Raw genomic sequence first — 23390 nt, forward strand, 5'->3', positions numbered from 1 at the left:
TACAATATTTGGTATTTTATTCGGTTTTTATTTTAATTTTTAATAAAAATTTCTTTTGTCTAACTTTTTACTTGTCACATATTTTGCGCATGTTCGTCTACCTTTTTAGCACGTTTTAATTCCGTTCTTGTGTCTTGCTTTCTTTATCTTATGACACATTGTTCGTCAACCTTTGTGGTGTATTTACGATCGTGTAGTGATTCTAACATTGCTCGTATTTGATTTGTGATTGTTGGTGTGGTCTTTTAGTGATTAGATTTTCTTTTATGGTTGTTTGTCAATATATTCAGTTCTATTTTTGCGAAATAGCATGTAAATTTATTTTGGTTTTGTTCACCATTCCTTCGTCACCTCTAAATTAAACATTTAGTTTGACAGACAAAAAAAAGTATTACTGACGATTACAAGATTACTATGAGACGATGTAGATCAGATTCAAGGTTGTTTTGATTGCAATTGGATTGGGGAAATACATAATGGCTTTTAATTTCTTCCAATTCTAACACTATATATGACATGTTAAACTAAATGTATTCCTTTAGTTGGGTTGCAGCCTCACCCTACAACATATCTACCTAAACAGCAGCAACAAATAATCACTCTAAAGGAATAAGACCACCTCTACAGATTAGTAGTAATACATATAGTTTATATCTATATATATGTAGCAGCGGCGCCTACTTAAAAGGGTTGTTACCTTCCGGGATCGGATTCCACTCCCAAAGCCTGTCCAACAAGGTCATCGGGCTCGGTTGTGTCGCTTGTAGGACGTTCAGAGAAAGCTGTTGTGCCTGTGATTGTGCTGTCAGAGTCGAAAACTCCGGTTGCTGTTGTTGTTGATGATTATGGAGATGGACATGATTTGGATTGTAGTATTGCTGCTGGTTCAATGTAGGTTGTCGGAAGCTTACTTGCAGGTGGAGATCATCGACGAGGATGTTCGGCGGGACGGAAGAAGGGCCTAGTGGAAAGTGAGTGGTGGGATTGGGGAGTAAAGAGCAGCAGCCTTGCCTGGTTTGGTGGTTTGACAACATTCCTTCACCTTCCATTCCAGATGGTAATCCGAGTGTTGTGCTGATCGGAGGAGGAGCCATCGGACGGTATACGTTCCGCTTCGAGAGTCCGATAGTTGTTGTAACATCAGAGGCACTTGTGCTATTGCTTCCTTCGGTTTCACTTATTTTTTCCATGGTTTGTTGAGCTGCTGCTGCCTCTTGGGGATATCTCCTCTCCATCGATATTTGTCCCCTGGAAGAATCCGACGGCCGCCGCGTCGGAAGACAACGGGGTAGCGACGGGTGATCCTCCACGCCGGGTCTCTTGTACACCCGGCAAAGAGATATTTCCGCCTAAATGTTTTGTGGACATTGAGTGTAGGTTACAGTTATGATTCTCGTGACTGGAAGTAATAGTAGTATTGAATACATGTAAGGGTTCTTTTGGGGGTCATCGAATCCAAAGCTCATGCAGATACAGTAAAGAAATCAATTCATAACATCAAGACTAGAAGAAAAACCTTGCAATCATGAATTTTTCAAAAGAGAAATTAGGGTTTGGTGAAAGAAAAACATATACCAAGATCGTATCCAATTAGAATTTTTATCGGTCATTAACTACACTATGTAGATTCAGCTGATTAGACTCTACTTTGATCAACGTGAGATTTGGTGCATCAAATTATAAGTGGAAATAATATACCTTTCTGTAGCGTTCGGTTTCGTGGTGAGGCAGTCGATACTCGTTCATAATCCAACTGGATCGGATTCCCTTGGGAGCTTTACCGGAGTAGAAGACTAGGGTTTTTTTGAGACCAATGGATCGAGAGTTCTCGCCTCGAATCATACGGTCTGCTCCGGTTGCCTTCCAGTAACCGGACGTCGTAACACGATTCGGTCGATCCCCGTTTCTGTACTTCCGGTCTCTCGGCACGTAGAAGAACCATTCTTTCTCCCCAATTGCAGCCAAGGCTGAGATGTTCCGCACAAGAATTCAAACAAAAGATATACACATATATGTGTGTGTGCGTGTGCGTGTGATAGAGAGGAGAAGAAGGAAAGAAATGAAGAGGCAAACAATCAGAAGGATTTGCAGTTTTTTACCAGGAAGCTCCCAGGGGTCATAGCTATAAAGATCAAGGAAAGTGATGAGCTCGACATTGAAACGCTTGCCCTCGACCTTACGTCGAAGGTAGAACTCCACGAGTTCTTCCTCGGTGGGGTGGAATCGAAAACCAGGCATCACCACGTCGTGCTCGTGCTCATCTTCGCCGATGCTGCTGATGCTGATGTCCTGGTTGCTGTCGTCGTCCACTACGTTAATATTGGTATTATTATTATCGTTGCTCATGATTGCTGCTTCCGGTATTACTACTGCCATAAACTAATTAACCATCAAACTATCATGACTCATAACATACATATATACATATACATATACATTTATATGTATGTATGTATGTATCAGATCTGAGATATATGGAATTGGCCTCAAATGAAGTGGTAGGTTTAATTTTTCGTGGCTCTTTTAAAATGGAGGAGAAGAAGAATGAATGAATGAAGAAAACTAAAGAGAGCAAATTTCAAAGGGGGAGATTTAAAAAGATGAAGATAGCTTCGAGGGCCTACACTAATGGGAAGGGTACGCCCAGAGGCTGATTAAGACGAGACAGTGACATGTCAAAAAGACGACAGGTTGGCCATCACCATTAGAGCTTTGCGGTGCCCTTGGACCCTTCTTCCCTTTCCTCCATTCAATTTTTTTTTTTTAATTTCATCCATATTAACCACATTAAAAATTATGGTAATAAATGAATGTATCTAATTTAATGATCGATTAATTCAGAGATGAACTCGACATTCTCAATCTAATTTGTTCCATTAATAAATGTAAGGATTCAAACTCTTGATTTTATTTAAGAAATCTAATATCTTATGACCGATTGATTGTTAGTACATTCGTAAATTTTAAAATAATATATGGTTATTTTTCTTCCACTTATGATTAACATTAGAGTCGCCGTTATTATTAAATTCGAACATATATCTCACTATTAATTTTAATATTGCTGTCCTAATAATTAATTTCATTATATATATTTTTTAATCTGATCGAAATCAATTTGGACTCTTAATTAACAAATGTGGGACTTGAACCCATTAAACTCGAAGATATATCTTCCCTTTAGTCAAAGTTTTCAATTACCTCAATTTTGTATGAAGAAAAGTCTAATATTTTTCTTGATTACTTTAAAGCATTCCCCCACATGGAATGAACTTTCAAATAATAAATGTCCTCTTTATTTAAAAAAATGCAATTTCTATTTTATGATTTGTACGATTTTTTAATTCGCAGATCATTTTCTTGTATAAATTACATGTCTTTTACTAATTTAAGAGTAAATAAAAACTATTTTCTTGTAAAATGGGATCCTATGAACTTATTTTGTCCTAGGATAATAATAAGCTCCTTTGTTTTTTTTGTTGCCCTTTCAGTTCTCAGTCATCGTCTTAATTAATCTAGATCGACTCGGATTGCACACCTGACTTTAGTAGGTAGGTCTCCCTACATAGATTTTTTGCATGCATAAGAACTCAAACCTGAGACCTTACATAAGCGATATCAAACTGTTTACCACTTGAATCAACCTGGTTGTTATCTCCTTTGTTCTTTTACTATGTGAATAAATGTCTTTCTTTAATGTTTTTTTTCTTAACTTCTTAACTAAAAATCGTAATACATTAAGAAAATTATATATTTGAGTCTTCTACAATAGTAACACATTTGGGGATAAGAATTTAGAAATGTGCTAAAGGAATCGTAGAAGAATTTAAATCTACTTAAATTGTCACTAAAGGGAAGATTTGTCGATAAGGATGAATCGAAGAGGTTGGCGGGAGCGGTTGTCTCTCTTGAAAATTTTAAATTCTCGTATAATTTAGACATTTTATTTATGTTTTCTATTCATAATCTGTTTTCATTCCCTAAAAATCTATAAGTTTGTTCCCTAACATAAAATCTTACATGTGTTGATAATACAAAAAAAAAACATATTATCAACAAAAAATATTTCTATTATTCTACGAAAATGTTACAAACAAACATAATGGACGGCGTTCGTGGATAACTTCAACAAAAGGGTTTTCTGATAATGGACAACGTGTGTGGATAACTCAACAAACGGTGAATGATAAAAATAGAACAAAAATGTAACATTGTGTATGATTTTGAGAAAAAAAAGTAGTTGAGAGACTAAAAAACTAAATAATATGTGGGTGACCAAATAGGTAATTTACTCTTTCTAATAAGGGTATGCAAAACGCTTGACTCATTATACCTATATATATTAGTGAATTTTAGGTATACTGATGTATTATATTTAAAATAAATAAATTTAAATGTTAAAAATTATATTATTAAAAGAGATTATATTAAATGTAAATTACAAAAAAAATATTAAAAACATCAAAATTATGTACTTATACTATATATTATAAATAAACGTGGGTTATTAAAAACATAGACATAATAAATTTTATGTTATAAAAAATAAATAAATAAATAAACAAACAATAATAATTGCATCATACGTCCCCAATCTATGACTCTCATTTAAAATTGGCCCCTAAACTTTTAAACATTTTAATTTTATCCTTAAACTATGATTATCATTCTAAATTAGTCCTCAAACTTTTGAATATTTCATTTCCATCCCTAAATTGTGATCTTCATTCTAAATTGGTCCCAAACTTTTTGAATATTTCAATTTTATCCTAAATTAAATGTATATACTAATAAAATCTTTTGTTAATAAAATCATTAGGCCAAGTTGTATTATTAAATGTTTGAAAAAAATAAAATTTAGGTTAAACTATGGTTGAAATGGATTACATATTTGGACGGATTTAGGGATGAAACCGGAAGATGCAAAAGTTTAGGGACCGATTTAGAATGAGATTCTTAGTTTGGGGATGAAAATGGAATATTCAAAATTTTAGAACTAATTTAGAATGATGATCATAGTTCAAGGATAAAATAAAAATGTTTAAAAGTTTACGGATCAATTTAAAATGAAAGTCATAGTTTAGGAACGTACTATGCAATTAACTCAATAAATAAATAAACAATAATAATTGATGAGTAGGTAGGTGGAGATTGAGAAATAGAATGGTCAAGAGAAACCCGTGACCTCTCCTGTCTTTCTCCATTACTACACCCATTTTCTTTTACGTCCAAATCTTCAAACTTCATTCAAACCGATCCTCTATCTGCAGGAGAAACGGAAATTTGCAGAAACTTTCTGAGTAACAATGAGAAATGACCATCCAACTCAGTTGGTAGAGTACAAGGTTCTTAATCTTGGGGTCGTGGGATCGAGTCCCATGAAGGGCATTTCATAATTCGGAGGTCTCCTACGGAAGCTGTTCTCAACCTGGTATTGGGGGTAGCCTACTATCTTACCTATCTCTTACCCCATTACATATGGGAATAAGGGTCAGCTAAATTTTTTTCTGAGTAACAATGAAAGCATGTCTACCTCATTCTCTTTGTTAGACGAACATCACATGGCGACAAAATGGGGAGAAAGGCAGTGGTCGGCTTCGTTTTCTTTCGGCGGCGGAATTTGGTCACAAAGTTTGGGGGTTAATTTAAAATTTTCAAAAATTTAGAGTTTTAAATTAAAATTTTCAAAATTTTTGATGTGTTCAATTTATATATATTTTTTTTAAAAAATTTGGGGTCTCACTAATTTTTTTAATTGAGACTTAATGAGGATTTTTAAAAACTATTGGAGGGGTTTAACTAAGAATATTAAAAAAATTAAAACTTAATATGAATCTATAAAAAATCTGTGGGGCCAAATTAATAACTTTTAAAATTTTAAGAGTCTAAAATTAAATATTTCAAATTTTTGCGAGGCCATGACCCCACTATGTTTTGCCATTGTTTTCTTCGACATAGAAACGTGTCCTATTAAAACAAAAGGCATAATGACAAAATTAATTCTCAATATTTGTACAAATTATCACTTCACTTTTCATTCTTTTTAGAGTATTTTAAATCTTGACGCTTCAAATATTTTGGATGAAAACTATTAATTGATTAAAAATCAAATCAAATTAATGACATGATATTTTCTTTTCATGGTGACATGACATGTTAGGTGACAGAATACATATCACATTTTAATTTTATAATAATGTGATATGATACGTACCACATTAACAATTAACCACACGTGAAAATATCTAGTCAACAACTTATATACTTAGAATTTGTTTCGTGTTTGGTTGTGATCAAATTTGATTAAGTCAATTTTGTGTATCAGTGTATTGAGTTAGATATATACCAATTGAGTTTCTTATTTGACGTGAAATTAAACAATTAAAAAGTTATTTTCATTCTACGTGTTATGAGATTATTATTATCTTCTAAATAAGACGTGTATGATATGATATGGTTGTACTACCACTTTTTAATTTTAGCTTCTCTTTTTTTTTCCTTTCATTTTTGATGCGAAACTAATGTTTCTTTATCTCTTTAAACGTGACACGAATATCAAATATTAAAAAATTATTATCAACATATACTATTATCAATAAAAGGCACGACTGTTCAAGACAAAGATTTTGTGTATAATTATATCAAACTTGTTAATTATCACGTCTCTCTTTCTGTTAAATATTAACGAATAATGATTTGATTGACATCGTTTAAATAATTAAATAATTTGATTAATAAAAAAAAATTGTTAGTTAGATTAGAATCTTGTTTACCTTGATTTTTAACTTATTTAAGTTGAAACCAAACGTATTAGTTTAACAATGAAAGGGAGAGGCTAAATTCGGTGTACCCAAGAATCATAAGTAAACTCGTCATTTAGTGAAAATATCCAAAGAATTATGACGAAATTATCGGAAGAGATAAGATGAGAGGGGCCACCTCCGTAGGGTAGAATGATTTATTTGGTTTTTGTATTTTTTTAATAATTTAATATAAGTATAGGATAATATATGTTTAAAATAAATTTTAATTATATAACATTAAAATATTTTTTATACTCGAACTCGAGACCTTAAAAAATTAACAATAATTTATTTATCACTGAGATCGTTCGACTAGTGAAAAATCGTAACAGGTTGATTTCATAGGAAAGGGAGTGATGTTGAGGCGCGTCTGTCCTATTGCAACTAGTGGCTTACACTCTTTGGGCGGTTCTCAAAGTCCGAAATCATTGCAATTTGCAACTCATCACAATATCTCAAATCCCAGTTTCTGTGTCTCAGATATACAGAAGAAGATTCTTGTGAACACATACGATTATGGTACAAAACAAAAAGAAACCCAGTGATAAAATCACAAAATTTAATGCCGAAGAGAAGATGAGAGTGGACCCATACGGCTTCTGGGGGGTGCAGCCAGTCACCGACCTATGGAGGGCTCTCGAGCCGTCCAACCAATGTTGTGAGCCTCTTGAGCCCACGTCCCGACACGGCTCAACTTTTTGTCATTATTGCCCCCCACAAAACTACAAAAACCTGCTTTCTTCTTGTTCTTCCTACTGCAGCATGTGTGATTGGGATGACCATATGGACTTATCCCCCCTTTCCCAATCTCTATATGAGTCGATTTCATATATAATCCCTAAACTTGTGGCCGTCGTCTAATTTTACTCGTTACATAACTTTTCTAAATGAAAAATCTTTTTCTAAATGAAAAATGAGATTATGATATTTTTATACGTGCCATTTATTTCTTTTGATTTAAATAGAGAATTACGATTAATAATTCTATGAAGGGAATTAAGATAAAATAGATTGACCGAAGACAACGATGAACATTCATCTTAAGAGATGTAATAAGGGCTCCCGAAGAAAAGAGACCCCACTCTTTTCACGAGTCTTACATGATGACTTAAACAATAACTCTAAGTGTTGTCAAACATGAAATTATAATTGATTATTTATAGGTTGACTGATAAAATAAATATAATTGTCATACATTATATATTGATGGCCTAAATCTGTCAGAAGTCACTTGATGGTTCAGTCGGTGGCACCGACCTGTTGAGGACTATGTGACCGTGTAGTCTTGCTCTAGAGCCGGCCAAACCATTGGTGTTAGCCATTAAACGTTACAATCTAAAATTCATTGCCATCAAACTACAAAAACCTACTTTTTTTTATTCATCCTACGCAAAGCAGGTGTAAGAAATGACCATGAATCTATATGTGTCAGATTCATGTATGATCCCTAGGCAAGTGGCTCTTGTCTAATTTTGGCAAGACTAGAGAATGTCAAATTTTTCCGTACAACTCTTGGAATTTTCTCATGATTTTTAATCTCGAGGAATATATGTGTGCCAACATTTGAACCACTGTTTTGAAAAACAGATTGGATCGGTCGGTTCAACCGGTTTAATTGAGAATCGTTGTCTAGTCCGGTTCAATCTACACCGGTTGAACTGTTGCTAGTGAACTGGTCAGAACCGTTGAACCGTTCGAACCAGACCGGCTAAAAACCGAAAAAAATCAGAAAAAACCGCCATTTTTTTAATTAAACCAAACGACGTCGTTTGTTAAACGAGCCAAGTCGAACTCGAGTATTGCTGAGCTCGACTCGAACTTGAAAACTTTAAAAGTAAGCTCAACTCGACTCAAACTCACGAGCTAAAAATTATCAAGTTCAACTCGAACTCGAAATATAATATTGAAACTTGAACTCGAAAAGGCTTGAACTCAAAAAAAATTTAGAAGCTCGATTGAAGCCTAAAATTCGAGCTTGATTGAAGTGAAAGAATAGTTCACTCAATGCTCACCAAAAGGCTTCATGATTTTGAGTACCAAATTACATCTATTATTTATAGAAGTTAGTTGGGATGCTCTTCTATGTTTCTTAGCCATGTGTGATTGTTTTGTTTCATATTTTTACTCTTTAGACTTTTGGGATGCTCTTCTATGTTTCTTAGCTATGTGAGATTGTTTTTTTAAAAAATTAAACCAAACAATATCATTTTGTTATGATTTTTTAGCCCCAAATTTATTTTTTAATTATAGTTATATAATTATATTTATTATTTAATATGTTTTACCTTAAATATTATGTTGTAGTTAATTTGAATCATTTTGTTTCATTTGATTTTATGGTTTTTAACTTATATATGTTATGACTTGCTTTGAATATGACTTGTGATATAAAAAATTATTTTTTATTAAATATTTTTTGTATTTTTATTTAATTTTTTAAATAATTATGACGTCGTCCGGTTCTTCTGACCGGTCGGACCGGTTGGACCGGTTGAACCGGTGAACCAGTAGCATGGCCGGTTCGCTAACCGGTCCGGTTCTGAAAACCATGATTTGAACTAATTTATTAACTTCATAAAATACGAAGATACGAAGAGTAGAGGTACTTAACCAGCTGAGCAACTCGAATTCGAATAAGTCAAAGTTCGTTAAATATTTGATTCAAGCTCGAGTTCGAATTGAGACCTTAACGAGTTGAGTCGAACAAAGTTCAACTCGACTCGATAAGCTTACGAGCAGCTCGTTAATTTTCCATATATAATTTCAATGAGCTTAACGTAAGTTTGTGAGCAGCTCGTTAATTTTTCATATATAATTTAAATGAGCTTAACGAACAATGAGGCGAGCAATGAGAATCTAGCTTAACGGGTAACAGGCTTAATGAGCAATGAGTTTAACAAAGCAACGAGTCGAGCAACAAGTTTTCTTAACGAGCACGAATCGAACAAAATTTTAACGAGCTTAAAAAGCAACGAGTCGAGTAAAATAACAAATTTTTTTAACAAGCACGAGTCAAACACTACCCAACTCGTGATCGATAGACTCGTTCGATAAGCACCCTTAATAAGGATCAAGTTTTTACTATCCTAAAAGTTCTTTTTTTTTTATCTCAAGTTGTTATACCTCTTCCAAAGTTACTCCATGTTAGATAAAATGGTTAATCCGAGACATAAAATAATAATATTAAATAAATATTATTATATAATCGGACGAAGCAAATTAAATAAATAATTAAAGTAAAGAAATGAAATTGTTTATTTGTATTTTGACATGAAATCGGATGAGCGGAGTTAGATAAACAGAAGATGATCAATTTTGTTGAGGCTTGTATGTACAGTTTCCTTAAGACAGATTCGTTCTCTCATCGGTGCTTTTAGTAACATTGGATATCGGTCTCCCAGGATACAATAACAAACGATCACAACAGTAAGCCCAAGCGTAGTGATCAATTAAACACAATCTTGTCTTTCTCTATCACCGAAAAGAACGAATTTAGAAAGAATTTTCTAAGTGATTTTCTATTCCAAAGTTCTAGACTTGCATTTTGTAATTTGTGTCATGTGTCTCTAAGATTTGTGCCTTAACTATCCTATATATAGAGGAGAGTAAATTAATCAAAAGATTATGATCTTTTGATGAAAAGTTAAGACCAATTAAGGAAGAGATTTGTTGAAAAGTTAATAGGTATAATTAAATGTATGCAACTTTAAACCAAATAATAAGTTTATTCATCAAGTGACATAACTTATTATAAATGACATCAATTTTATTCAATTATTTATTATTTTTTTCAACACTCCATTCTTAACTTGTCCGACAGTTGAAGTCTCTAAAGTAAAAAAAAATGCCTCCAAAAGTTCTTTTGGTTGACTATAGACCCTAGGAGTTTGACACAATCCGATTAATCATCTTCTCTTGACAAGACTTTTGGTATATCCACATGATATGTTAGAATCAAATATATTGTCATATTATCGTATATATTCAACCAATTATGAGCATAGGCCTGACACTGAAAGTAAGGGTCACTATAAAACCTATCGATCAAGACTGAGAAAATGGACTTCTTCAACTTCTTTTCGCGCTCTCTCTCACAGTCTTCATATTTTCTAAACTAGGTAACATTGGCATACTTTAATTTCACCATGGACCACCGGTTGTGACTTTTCGTCTATACCAAAAAGGGTGAAAAATACCTATAGCTGCCACAATCCCAAATGTTACCATCAACAATGATATGGTGATCGAGCGCGAAGACATCTCTCGATAAAAAAAAAATCAATACGAATCTAAAAGTAAAATAATTAATCCTACTCCGTTAGAGGGTACAAGTTTTTGGATCGAAAATATGATCTTGTTCTCATGATCTTATAGTCTAAATCACACAATAAAGAAGTCCACTCATAAATTAAACTTATTGGTTAGTCTCATGATTATACGAGACGAAACACACTTTAGACGAGACGGGCTTAAAGTGCAAATAAACGAGATAATCTCAAAAAATGATGAAATGCGATCACATTATTTATTTTAACGAGTTTATACCATTCATAATATTAAAATTCAAATGTTTGATCTTGTTTTAAAAAATAGGTTTAAATATATGAAAGGTGTTCAACCTATGGCTTTGGTTCCAGTTTAGTGCCTAACGTTTATTTCGTTTCAGTTTGGTGCCTAACGTTTCATTCCGTTACTCATTTAGGTGCCCGGGCCGTCAACGACATTGATTTCTCCTTTAAGTGACACGTGTCACAACATGGTAATTTTAAAAATATTTAAAATTAAAAAATTAAAATTATATATATATTAAAAAGAAACCGCAAATTTTGAAATAAACCCAAAACTTTGAAAACTTTCATTTCAACCCCTAAACCCAAGCCGACAGCCGCCTTTTGCCATCGATGAAACTCCACCTGACCTTCCCTCCCCTCGGAGACCAAAACCCCCATGAAATTGTGATCGATCGACAGTAGATCGACCGTCGGAATCGCGTAGGATCGCGATTTTCATCCTAGGGATGTATCACCAAGGCATGCACAATTGACCAATCCTTTGAAGTGAGGAATAACAAGAAGGCATTGAAGAACGTTCTACCGAGCTTTGAAGGAGGAAACCTAGTTGCTTCGGAGTTGTCTCGACAATCAACTACTCAGACTTTCCAAACAGTTGTCACACCACTAATCACGATAACCTGACCTGCTCTCTCGCTTGATATTGGTATACTTTTATTTACTTGTTCATTTATTTTATTTGTTTATTCACTCTCCTACTATTACCAGTTTATTTCTTCTTAACAGTGCAAGAAGTTAGAATACAGAGTTATATCAATCTCTGTGGAGACGATATTTTTTATATACTATAACTTGCGACGTGTACACTTGCACCAATTGCGAAGCACTTAAATCACGCAACAGTCGACGACAAAAGTCGTCAGCCGACGTAGGTTTAGGGGTTGAAATGAAGATTTTTAAAGTTTTTGGTTTATTTCAAAATTTGTGTTTTCTTTTTAAAAAATATATATAATTTTAATTTTTTAATTTTAAATAAGGTTTTTAAAATTACAAGATTGTGACACATGTCACTTGACGGTTCGTTACGGCTTGACCCATTTTAATTAACGAAATAAAACGTAGACACTAAGCTAGAACGAAATAAACGTTAGATACTAAATTTAAACCAAAGTCATACATTATGCATCTTTTATATATTTAAACCTAAAAAATATATAATGTCTCATATTGAATATCACTAGACAAATAAAAAACTTAGTTAAATGATGGGGAGGGAGAGGTGAAGTTGCTGAAGTCATAATTGCAAAAGCAAGGTTTGGTGCAGTCAACCCTAGAATAATAGTACATCATCGAAGTGAATGTGGTCAGTCGCAGGCCACTCCTTTTATCAAATTCCCTCAACTACAACCTGTCAGTTATATGAAGATAAAACAAAATTATGAAAAAAAACAAAACATATTCTCCATTATTTTTCTGTGTTAGTTGAAGATATGTTGTTGCAGACTCATAATTGCAGATGGAATGCAGTATAAAAGAGGGCAGTGAACATTACATTGCGTTTTTGTAGTTTCTGGTAGTAAAACGACAAAGCAAACACACACACACAGTGGACAAGGTGTATCATCATTAATCATGGATCAAAAGAACATGGAGAATGGGATTTGGGAGGCCCACACCCACCGTTGGATTTTAATGGAGAAGTCAAAGTTTTGACCGTCAGATCAGACAAGACAGCAATGTTGACTCTCAGAAGATTTTGTTCCATTCATCTGTGGGTACAAAACTTTGTTTTGTGCATTGAATGTATGGGGGGCTGACATGAAAATTTTGTACTGTGCGTTATTGGTGGTGTTGTAGTGAGGAAGAAAGCAGGGTTAAGATAATGTTTGTAATACTAAAAGTAAATTATAGATTGTGATGATAATGTTCTTTTCTTTAATATATATATATATATGGTCTATCCATCCTTCGATTCATTCCTGATTATCTCCGATGATGGCGACAACTTCATATTAGGGTTTATTATCATTAATTTGCAACACATCTTCCATTGATGTTTATCCATGGAAACAATAAAAGAGCATCATAACAAAGGTTTCACCATCATAGGAAAGAACATCGATTTGTGTGATCACTAGTGGCAGAACTCACTCTTATTTACTGGGATTCCAATGCAAAATTTATCAGTTTTTTTTTTAAATATGTTATATTTGTCCTAAATTATAATCGGTAATTAATTTAAATTTTATTATAATTATAGTGGTTAAAGATTACTTGGTAATTAGATTTATTTAATAAAATAAATATTTTTAACCCAAAGTAAATATTTATTTTAAGATTACCCTTTGAGGGTAAGAATAATTATACATCTGTGACATATTTTACGTCTTCTTTTTCGGTCATTTGATCACTTCTTTTATTTTATGTTTTCTCAAAGTTGAATTTAACGACGTCGCAATTGATCAAAATAACGCTTATTTTTAATCATGTTGATCTTCTTCACTTTGGACAATCGGATTAAATTTGAATTAACAACTTTGCGTTTGTGGATAGTTTCTTATGACGTTAAGCTCTAATTTACAGTTTTTAATGGTCTTATAATAATTTAATCCCCTTTTGTGATTCATTTGTCGATATAACTAGATTTGTTTATATCTATTTTTGATTCGAGTCTTTTGCTGAGTTTCTTAGCTTTTCCATGTATGATCATTGTTTCGTATTCGAAGGATCACAACCTGAATGCTACTTCTATTCACCAGTCTAATAATTAATTAAACCACCAGACTTTTACTACTGCAGGTTGTTCCATTGCTCATCTCCTCTCTTGCCCTTTGAACTACTTTCCCTTTAATGGTCATTGAGGTGCCAAAAATATACTTCCAGAACACGAACTGGAAGCAGATAATGGATCAAAATGCATAGTTATGGCTTCCAAGGTGCCGGAGGTGGCGGTGGTGTGGGGAGCATAGGTGGAACTGCAGAAAACATGGTATTCTTGTCAATCCCGGTAGATTTGTCGCCGGACAATGCCACGAGTGCCGCAACCAAACCGGCGTTGCCTGCGAGAGTCGGCTCTGTGTAGTTGTAGTTGGTGCGAACGTCGTGAAATCCATCGTACCTGTCGGGTCCAGCAACCATGGCTCCCACGAGTGTGTTCGGGTTTGGCTTTTTCGAATCCCTCCATTTCCATCCCCCTTTACAGCTATATCTGATTTTGTTCTTGGGGATAGATGCACCTCTATGGTGAACATGTTTTGGGTAATGGTTACCGAAACCCACAACATAGCTCATTTTCCGAGGATTTTTGCCGATAATGTAATCAATCTGCAAAGTAACAATCGAAGAAACAAAATCATTGGCCACCGGCCTCGGTATGATTCACGGTTTAGTGGCCTGAACCGTTTAGCCTCGACTATCTTTCAGGGAAAAGAACCAACAACATACCTGGGTTTTCGCAAATTCACGCAAGACTTCAATTGAATAGAAATTTGGACCACAATACCATCCAGGAGTATCAGCAGCATCAAGATAATCACTGAACAATGTGGCTAAGAAGGCTGCATTGACAACATACTGCAGAGGCTGAGGCCTACCATGGTTTAACTGAATCAAACCTCCTGTGGGAATGTCCAAAGTTATAAAGGTCAAAACAAAAATATATAGCCAACACATTTAAGCATGACACGGTAAAAAAAAATAGGACATTTTACCTTTAGTTCTGTTAAAAGTAGTAAAAACTGGAAGGTATGAGCACATAACTATGCTGGTTTGGTTGTGAAACGTTCTCAATATTTCCTCGTACGGATATCCAGGACTCAAAAACAATCTCAACCGGCTCAAAAGCACCTAAACCACAAAACATTGGTTATATCAGTGAATATAAAAGATACTTCCACAAGGCTCTATCTTTAGACAATGAAAAAAGTGATTAAACCTTATATGGGCAGATTGTAACAGGTAGTAAATGTACAACTTGTTACCGCAAACAAAACACACTAACAAAATTTTATACGTCTAAGAAGTATAATTAGCAACTTTAACAGCCTTGAAGCTAGCTAAATCTGATCCAGGAAATAAATAATCAATGGTTAATTAACTACAGTGGAGACTGCCTGATATAGAAGACAAACAATGACAAAGAAACAAGAACTGGGATGTACATTTACTACAATGAACTAGGAGAGAAAACTGGAAGAAAATTTTCCAGATGGTAGACACAAATCTAATTGATTCTATCGAGAAAATTAATCCTAATTGCATTTGAATATCAGAGTGCAGCAAACCAAACCTAACATATAAATTCAGAGCAAACTTTCACCAAAAAAAGCCTTACATCAAATAACTAAACAGCAACAGAAGGTGCAAACTAGCAGACAAACAGCATAAAGTTACCTGAGCACCAGCAAGCTTGTTATCCCAGCTAAGAACGCCATAATCCGGGCCTCCCCAGAAAGCACCAGCATGCTTGGCAAGTTGAGGTTTAGTAGCCAACTTCAGGTACGTTATATTTCCAGTGGCATAGTATAACCAGGCTCCACCCCAAACAAACTCGTCCCAGTAACTGGAAGAGTTATAAAAGTGGGCAGGGTCAGAACCACCAGCACTATATCTGCCTCTTTGATCCCTGGAAAACTCAAAGAGGGTCCGTGCACCATGAACAAGCTTTTGAGAGTATGCCCTGTTGTCTTTGAAAACAACAGAAGCTGACGCCAAAGCAGCAGCCATTTCGGCAGCAAGATCAGAGCAGCTGTGACATTCGTAGACAGGACGCGGGTAATCAATGTCTTCAGGGCGCATCCAACAGTAATGATCGTTTGGTGTGGTACTGCCCCCAGATGTATCTCCTGCCCCAACCTACGAATTTATAACATAACAATTAGCATAGAGGATTGACAAAGAAAAGTGAAATAGGGAATAGTACCAGCATAACCATACCTGCGCCGCAATCTTATCTATTTTATCAGCTGAATTGTTGAAGGTCGTGAGCAGATAATCAGTACCCCATTTGATAATATCCTTAACATGATCAAGTTCCCCGGCAGCCTCGTATTTCGCACTGTACTCAATGACACTCCAGCTCAGCATGGTCATGGCAAAAGATGCAGGGAAGTTGAACTTGATAGCATCTCCAGCGTCGTAGTAACCGCCGACCAGATCCTTAATTGTAGAGGAGCCATCAGATTTTCCATCATGGAGGCAAGAATTTCCTCTCCACGACACATTATTATGCTTGGGAAGCTTCCCCGCTACAGTGCAATTTATAAAGTAGAGTATTACCATGATTATTATATATTTAACACTATTACAATATTAAACTCTAAAAAGCATGGATTTAATCATATCTAACCAATAAACAACAATTCTATATAGTTGAAATATTTTCTTTAAATCTTTTAATAATAAACCAATTTCGCAACTCTTAGCATTTTGTAATTTCAGAACACCTCAATTTCTGATATAATCAGAATAAAATCTTGCCTCCGTGCTAAAACTGAAATATAAACTTACAACGCTGAGCATTGAAGAACATGAGCGCCTTGTGAAGTGCGAGAGTGTAGTTATCGGGGGGAGGCTTGCCGTGGTGATGACGCGGAACCGTTTTCACGATTAAGGTGATGAATCCGGCGAGAAAGCCGGAGACGAGCAAGGTCCCAACCGTCCAAACAAAGATCTTGCGGCTGACGATGATGCACCCGAGATCGACGTACCTCTTCTTCTTCTTCTGCTCGCTGGGGCCAAGCAGCCAGCTCTGCTGCGTCTCGTCCAAGGGACGAGACAGCGCGGCCCTGTCCACGTCGTGCAGACTCCTGCTCCTGTCATCGTCGGTGGCGGAATCCGCCGCGTTTATTTCCAACGGACCTCCCCACGGATCTCTACCGTACATGCTCGCCTTGATGAACTCTTTCCACAGTGACAACAATGGCAGTGGCAGCACCGACAGATCCGATTCAAAATGAGAGGAAGATGGCGATTGATTAAAAAGGAACGGATGTAGTAAGTTGGGAGTGGCCGATTTTGGTTTCATCTTCTGTGCTTTATTGCTTTTCATGAGTCGAAAAGGTGGACTCAGATTGGATGCTAAGCTAACGCTGAGCTGGCTCGGATATTCCCGACTCCAAACATAGTAACATAATTTTCTATCTTGGTTCAATTCAATAAAACATCCTTATACTATGTTCTTTTTTGGATTTAGTCCTTGTTATAATGCGACCATTTCTTGTATTGCTACTTTTCTAAAATTGTATTTTCAATTCTGAAGAGTGGGGTTTCCCGTTTTTTCCGTGTAGATTTGAACTTCTCAAAAACAAATTATTTTTTGTATTTCGCGTTACAATCAGAGTTTTACAGGGGAGTTTTTATACAAGTATTTGTAAAGAGTTTATGATAGACTAGGGACTGTATTATCTACAAATTAGGATTCTAGAGTTAGGGGTTGTTTGTTTATTTCAGAATGATTAAGTGTTGAATGATTCAAATACTGAATGATTCAGAGGCTCTAGATGAATTAGCTCTGAATGTGACATGTTATTTGTTTATTGGCTCTGAATCATTCAGAATGTACTTCTGTGCTGAATCATTCAACATTGTTTTACTGAATCAGTCAGCACTGAATCATTTAGAGGTGCGAAACAAACGCGCTGAATGCTGAACGGTTCAGCATTCAGCGCTGAATGGTTCCATTAAGAGGTAAACAAACAGCCCCTTAGGGTACGTTTGGTTCACGGAATGTAAGATTACCAGGGAATAGGATTACTGAGAATGTTGTATTTTGTGTTTGGTTGGTTTAGCATGAATGTAAGATTACCATGTTTTGTTAAATGAATAAAAGATTATTGGAATGTATATTTGACCAAATTGTCCTTATTATATATTTGTATAATATTACAAATTGTAAAATATTTATATATTTTCTTTAAAAAATTAAATTCATAATATTTATATAATTTTTTTACAAAATTAAAAATATAAAAAAAGTTTAATGAAAGGGTAAAATTTTTTTTTATAAAATTTTAACCCCTAAACTTTATATAAAATTTTAATTATAGATTTTTTTTGTAAATCTAAAATAATTTAAGGATAAATTTGTAATTTAACCTTCGTAGAATTTTTATTATTCAATGACATAAGAAGGATATTTTTGAAAAAAATAAAAATTTAAGGGCATTTTAGTCCAAAATACCGGTAATGTTACAATACTTAAGGGAATGAAGGTAATGACATTCCCGGTAATATACCAAAATCTACTATTTGTAATAAAACATTACCGGGAATGAGATTCCCGGCCAACCAAACATGAGAATGTGGGATTCTACAATCCTTGAACCAAATAGCCCCTTAGTGTTAAAGTAGAAAACTAATATTTACATCTAACCATAACTCACAAAAAAATCCCTTCACATGCTCGTTGAAAAACACACACACACACAAGTTTTGACTACACAACATCATCTTAATGCATTTTGATGACTAAGTATAAGTTTTAGAATGTGGGATTTCAAAAATAGATTTCAAGTATGCTATACATTGTACTCTTTTCTTGTTTCCAGTCCCCTTAAATTTATCAAAATGTATACCAAGTATATGGAAGAAAACGATTGCTCATGTATTTGGGCAACCAACCAGATATGTAACCAACTTCAGGAGTTCTAATTTTGGGGTTGAAGATTTATTTTTTGGGGTGGGGGGATAACTTATCCTTCCACAATCAGTAACTCTATTCACGTGAAGGGCTTTTTATAGAGTTTCACAAGATGAGTTGAGTATGGCTGCATGGTAAGATACAAGCCTTCCAGAATCAGTCCTCTGAAGATTGATGTTTGAATTTACTTTTATTGAGATGAGAAATAGAAAATATATTTATTGAATGGGCTGATATTTGGACTCGATGTATTTATAAGCTGTTGCAAGTTTATCACATAATTTACCATGTGGCAGGCAAGTATTCATCCTCTGCAGGTTTCTTCCACCCTGTCCATGGAAAACTTTGCAACTTTACACAAGTGCATCAAGGAGGTAACCGACTAACCATTGACCCATCTTATATAACAATAACAATAACAACAAAACTCTATTCCCATATGCAATGGGGTAAGGGTAGGTAGGGTAGTAGGCTGCCCCCAACGTCAAGTTGAGAGCAGTTTCCGTAGAAGACCTCCGGCCGTCAGAAAAATAAAAATAAAGATAAAATGCATATATAAATAAATATATAAATACATAGTTGAACAGTCGTTATATGTAGTCTTTATATACGCGTTTGTAATGGGAAGTAATCCCTGCAAATGAGTCTCTGCGTAAAAATCTCTGCATATAGACAGAAACGTAAGACCTGACAAAATTTAAAAAGAGGAAACATGACAAGAAGGATACACAGAAGTGAAGTCAACGATAGCAAGTAACGAGAAAGAATAAAGTCAAATGGGTTAAAACCTAATCTAAGACAACACTACTCCGCTACCCTACATTCCAATTACAGAGACGTATAAAAAGTAGTAGTCATGGAAATTACTACAAATGTATTAAAATAAGACATAGAAGATACACTCTATGGATGTGACACGCACTATTTAGCTACCGTAATCTTAAGTCTTCATATTTTCCTATTAGAGGTCATGCCCTCGGTAAGGGCTAAATCCTTAAAATCAGATGTCAAGTAGTCTTCCCACTTTCTCCTTGGTCGTCCTCTCTTTCTAACACGGTCGACTGTAATCGACTCTACCCTCCTGACTGCATCCGACGATTGTCGCCTAAGAACATGCCTAAACCACCGTAGTATACCCATCTTGTGGTTGGTAAAAATGTTTGTTATAATTATGCATTCTTCATGGAAAATATAAGGCTAATAAATATCTGTAGGTTATTCAGTATGCTGTCGAAGTCGACGATGACAGCTGCCGTTTTCCTATTGATTGGTTGTTTCATTTTCGGTGGGGTAAAAAGTCTGGAAAAATTAACGGTAAGATACCTCTCAAACTGATAATCATGCGAAAAAAAATGATTTTACAGGTTATTGAAACAGCAGTTGAAGTTGGGACAGATAGTAATCAGTTCCCTAGTAATTGGATATTTCATTCTCGCGAAAAGAAGCCCGGCAAGGCTTTTGCTGATGGTCTGGCTCCTGAATTTTATGTGTCGTCTAGCATTATCTATTATCTCCTTTCATTGGATAAACTGGTAACTTCCTTCTAAATGCATGTGTCAGCTTTTATGCGTGCACAACATGCATGTTATTAGTGTTCATCTATTTCTTGATTTTATGTTGGCTATGTAAAAAGATATTTTCAGTCGTTAAACAGTGTGACTGTTTTCTGATTGATATCAATTTATGAACATTTCCATTCATGTTTATCAGGCATTACCTTTTATTTTTTAAAATTAATTTTTTTCCTAGAAAATAATATGGACTTCCTTCTAATGACAGGGAAGAAAATAGATTTTATCAAAGCTGGTGGCAGGGTAGGTCATTCTAAAATAGAATCCGTCGGTCCATCAATTGCTTTTTAACTGTTTCATGTTTCTGGTATAGACATCAGCGTATCTGCCGGAGTTTCTGAAGTTGAGTGGAACATCAGCTTCAAAAGCAGCAGGTAAACCTAGAAAGCAGGCTTTAAAGAGAAAAAGAGGTAAGGCCAAGGATAATGATGAAGATGAAGAAGAAGAAGGCGCTGGCAACGAACCTACGAGTGAGTAAGAGGAAACCACTAAAATTACCAAATCTAGAAGGGGGGAATCCTAAAGGTCGTGGTAAAAAACCTACCGTAAAAAGAAAACCCAAGGAGAGTGATGACGACGACGATGATGATTGTAGTGGTCAAGACTAAAGATGATTCTGTCAGTGGAGAGGATGATCAATATCCGAAAGAGAAAGCCGGGAAGGTAAAAAATAGAGCCAGTAACAAACGAGCAAAGGCTGCAAAGACATCCAAGCAAGCAGTGGGCAGCCAAAATGGTAAGAAGCCGAAGAGAGCAAAGTAAGTAGCTGATTAAACATCATTTAACAGCTCCGGAAATGCCTGACCGAGTTTTGTAAGAATGAAAGGGCAGTGTGTTGTTTTATTGTAAGGAGTATGCTTGTTCAGCCCTGTGTTTATTATTACAATCAGCTTTAATTCCGAACCGGGGCTACCTTGCCGGTGGGTATGTTGAAGGATGGTATTTGATTTGCTAGTTTCATTTATAAATTTTAAAGCACTACTACATATCCTATGCATGGCCTAGTTGCTGCTACGCCGGATCACGTACTTGCGATACCTTATCCATCTAGTCGGCATTAGTGGAGAATCAAGATGTTGGATAACGGAAAATTTAGAGCCCAGAATTTGAAGTCATTATTTCAATGTAAATATAATACAATAATATTAATAACGATGTATTTAATAATTTTAAGGATTATTATTAGGCGAACCTGCACCATAATTTTTTTCTTCACAAGTGAGATTAAAATGATAAATATTTCAACTTCTTTCACATCTTTTAACTTTTAAATTTACAATGACATTTGTCATGGTTTTATTGGTTGTCAAAAAAATTCTGATTTGCAAAAAGAAATTAATGAATTAAGATCAAAATCAACTAAGACTTCATGTAGAGCAAAACTCAATTTAATATGATCATCTTATAAACCCAACATGTTTTTATAACACAAAAATGGGCTTAAAAGTGTGTTCTTTTAGGCCTAAAAGTTTTTGTTTGACCTATAAAACGATGGTGACAAATAGTTGATCTGCACGACTCCCCACAAACGCTGCGTTGGGAGACGTGAAACCTCAACCATAAACTGATTAGAAACAAGTAATGGAGGAAGCAAAAGGAGTTGTGAAGCACATATTGTTGGCGAAGTTCAAAGATGACATAACACCTGGGAAGATCGAAGAACTCATCAAAGGCTATGCCAATCTTGTTAACCTCATTGAACCCATGAAAGCTTTCCACTGGTATGCTCTGCTGATGCTATCCCTTTTCACTCACTGGGTTTCTTTTTCATTTGATACCCCATCAAACCATTTATTTTTAATTTTAATTCTGGGTTTTGTTATAGATAAGTTTCAGATCCACTGCAGCAAGTGGTTTTGCTTTGGATCTTAGTCCCTTGAAACCCCTTGCCAGAACTTCTGGTTTTAGCCATTTCTCTAGTTGTAATTGATATGATCCAGAGTCTTAGGGGTGCTTATTGGGTAAGTTGATCCTGAGATGAGTAGTGTTTGACTTGTGCTCGTTAAAAAAGATTTTGTTGCCAGGTAAGTTCACTAAAATTTTGTTCGACTGTGTTTATTAAAAAAATTACTCCTCATCTCGTTGCTAGTTAAGCTCACCAAAATTTTTATCTGTTCTTTGAACCATAAGTAAAATTTACTTTCTTTTTATTTATTAGAAAATTAATAGTAATAATTAATCATTAATTTATTATCTTTCTTATTATCTATTAGTAATTATTAATTAGACCCGCTTTTTTAATTGAATAATTTTTTTAAGGTTACTACTAAAAATTTATATATAAAAAATTAACGAATTGTTTGCGAATTTATCGATTCGAGTTAGACATTGCTCAACTCAACTCGTTAAGATCTCAAGTCGGGTCAACCAAAATCAAGTATTGACTGAATTTGACCAAGTTCGAACAACTCACGAGTTACTCAACACATTAAGCACCCCTACATAGACTTAAACCTTCATGTGTGGACTTTACAAATAATAAGATACTGGCTGGTGTGGTGCTAAGATAATCATTTCAACTGAAACAGGGGCAAGGATGTTAGTATTGAGAACATGCATCAAGGTTTCACTCATGTGTTTGAATCCACATTTGAGAGTACCGAAGGGGTTGCAGAATACATAGCTCATCCTGCTCATGTGGAATTTGCAAACTTGTTCCTGCCCACCTTGGACAAGGTCATTGTATTTGACTACAAGCCCACTATTGTTCGTTTCTAACTTGAAAAACATAAAGATTATTGTCTGGATTTGGTATTTGTCCTGCATTGTTGTTTCCGAATCTGGTTCGTTTTTATGTTTCTGGTATCATGTCTGGGTCTGTTGAATAAGAGAGACATATGGAGATCTTGTGTGATATGCATATCGA

At 34.9% G+C, this 23390-nt stretch overlaps 3 protein-coding genes across 3 annotated transcripts; 1 reads left to right on the plus strand and 2 right to left on the minus strand.

Moving 5' to 3' along the window:
- Positions 1–550: 550 nt before the first annotated feature.
- LOC120137957 (NAC domain-containing protein 35-like) lies at positions 551–2519 on the minus strand. Its single transcript, XM_039153593.1, has 3 exons — positions 2100–2519; positions 1699–1967; positions 551–1349 (listed from the first exon to the last, which is right to left on the minus strand). Exons 1-3 carry the CDS (start codon positions 2374–2376, stop codon positions 678–680), a joined length of 1218 nt encoding a protein of 405 aa, XP_039009524.1. The 5' UTR covers positions 2377–2519; the 3' UTR covers positions 551–677.
- An 11531-nt stretch (positions 2520–14050) lies between these two features.
- Positions 14051–17292, minus strand: LOC120137956 (endoglucanase 25-like). Its single transcript, XM_039153592.1, has 6 exons — positions 16823–17292; positions 16250–16560; positions 15707–16168; positions 15025–15160; positions 14759–14931; positions 14051–14638 (listed from the first exon to the last, which is right to left on the minus strand). Exons 1-6 carry the CDS (start codon positions 17196–17198, stop codon positions 14237–14239), a joined length of 1860 nt encoding a protein of 619 aa, XP_039009523.1. The 5' UTR covers positions 17199–17292; the 3' UTR covers positions 14051–14236.
- Positions 17293–22061: 4769 nt separating this feature from the next.
- On the plus strand, positions 22062–23376 carry LOC120137920 (stress-response A/B barrel domain-containing protein HS1-like). Its single transcript, XM_039153558.1, has 2 exons — positions 22062–22245; positions 23053–23376. The coding sequence occupies exons 1-2, from the start codon at positions 22106–22108 to the stop codon at positions 23240–23242; spliced, it is 330 nt and encodes a 109-aa protein (XP_039009489.1). The 5' UTR covers positions 22062–22105; the 3' UTR covers positions 23243–23376.
- Positions 23377–23390: the final 14 nt, after the last annotated feature.

Source organism: Hibiscus syriacus, unplaced genomic scaffold (assembly GCF_006381635.1).
Source record: "Hibiscus syriacus cultivar Baekdansim isolate YM2019G1 unplaced genomic scaffold, ASM638163v2 tig00110676_pilon, whole genome shotgun sequence".
Classification (NCBI taxonomy): domain Eukaryota; kingdom Viridiplantae; phylum Streptophyta; class Magnoliopsida; order Malvales; family Malvaceae; genus Hibiscus; species Hibiscus syriacus.

Coding starts and splice junctions, on each gene's coding strand:
- LOC120137920 (XM_039153558.1), top strand. CDS start 22,106: ATGGAGGAAGCAAAAGGAGTTGTGAAGCACATATTGTTGGCGAAGTTC. Junction 22,246..23,052: donor CCCATGAAAGCTTTCCACTG/GTATGCTCTGCT, acceptor CAACTGAAACAG/GGGCAAGGATGTTAGTATTG.
- LOC120137956 (XM_039153592.1), bottom strand. CDS start 17,198: ATGTACGGTAGAGATCCGTGGGGAGGTCCGTTGGAAATAAACGCGGCG. Junction 16,561..16,822: donor GTTCTTCAATGCTCAGCGTT/GTAAGTTTATAT, acceptor ATTGCACTGTAG/CGGGGAAGCTTCCCAAGCAT. Junction 15,161..15,706: donor ACAAGCTTGCTGGTGCTCAG/GTAACTTTATGC, acceptor TTTGTGGTTTAG/GTGCTTTTGAGCCGGTTGAG.
- LOC120137957 (XM_039153593.1), bottom strand. CDS start 2,376: ATGGCAGTAGTAATACCGGAAGCAGCAATCATGAGCAACGATAATAAT. Junction 1,968..2,099: donor TGACCCCTGGGAGCTTCCTG/GTAAAAAACTGC, acceptor GGAACATCTCAG/CCTTGGCTGCAATTGGGGAG. Junction 1,350..1,698: donor AAACCGAACGCTACAGAAAG/GTATATTATTTC, acceptor CAAAACATTTAG/GCGGAAATATCTCTTTGCCG.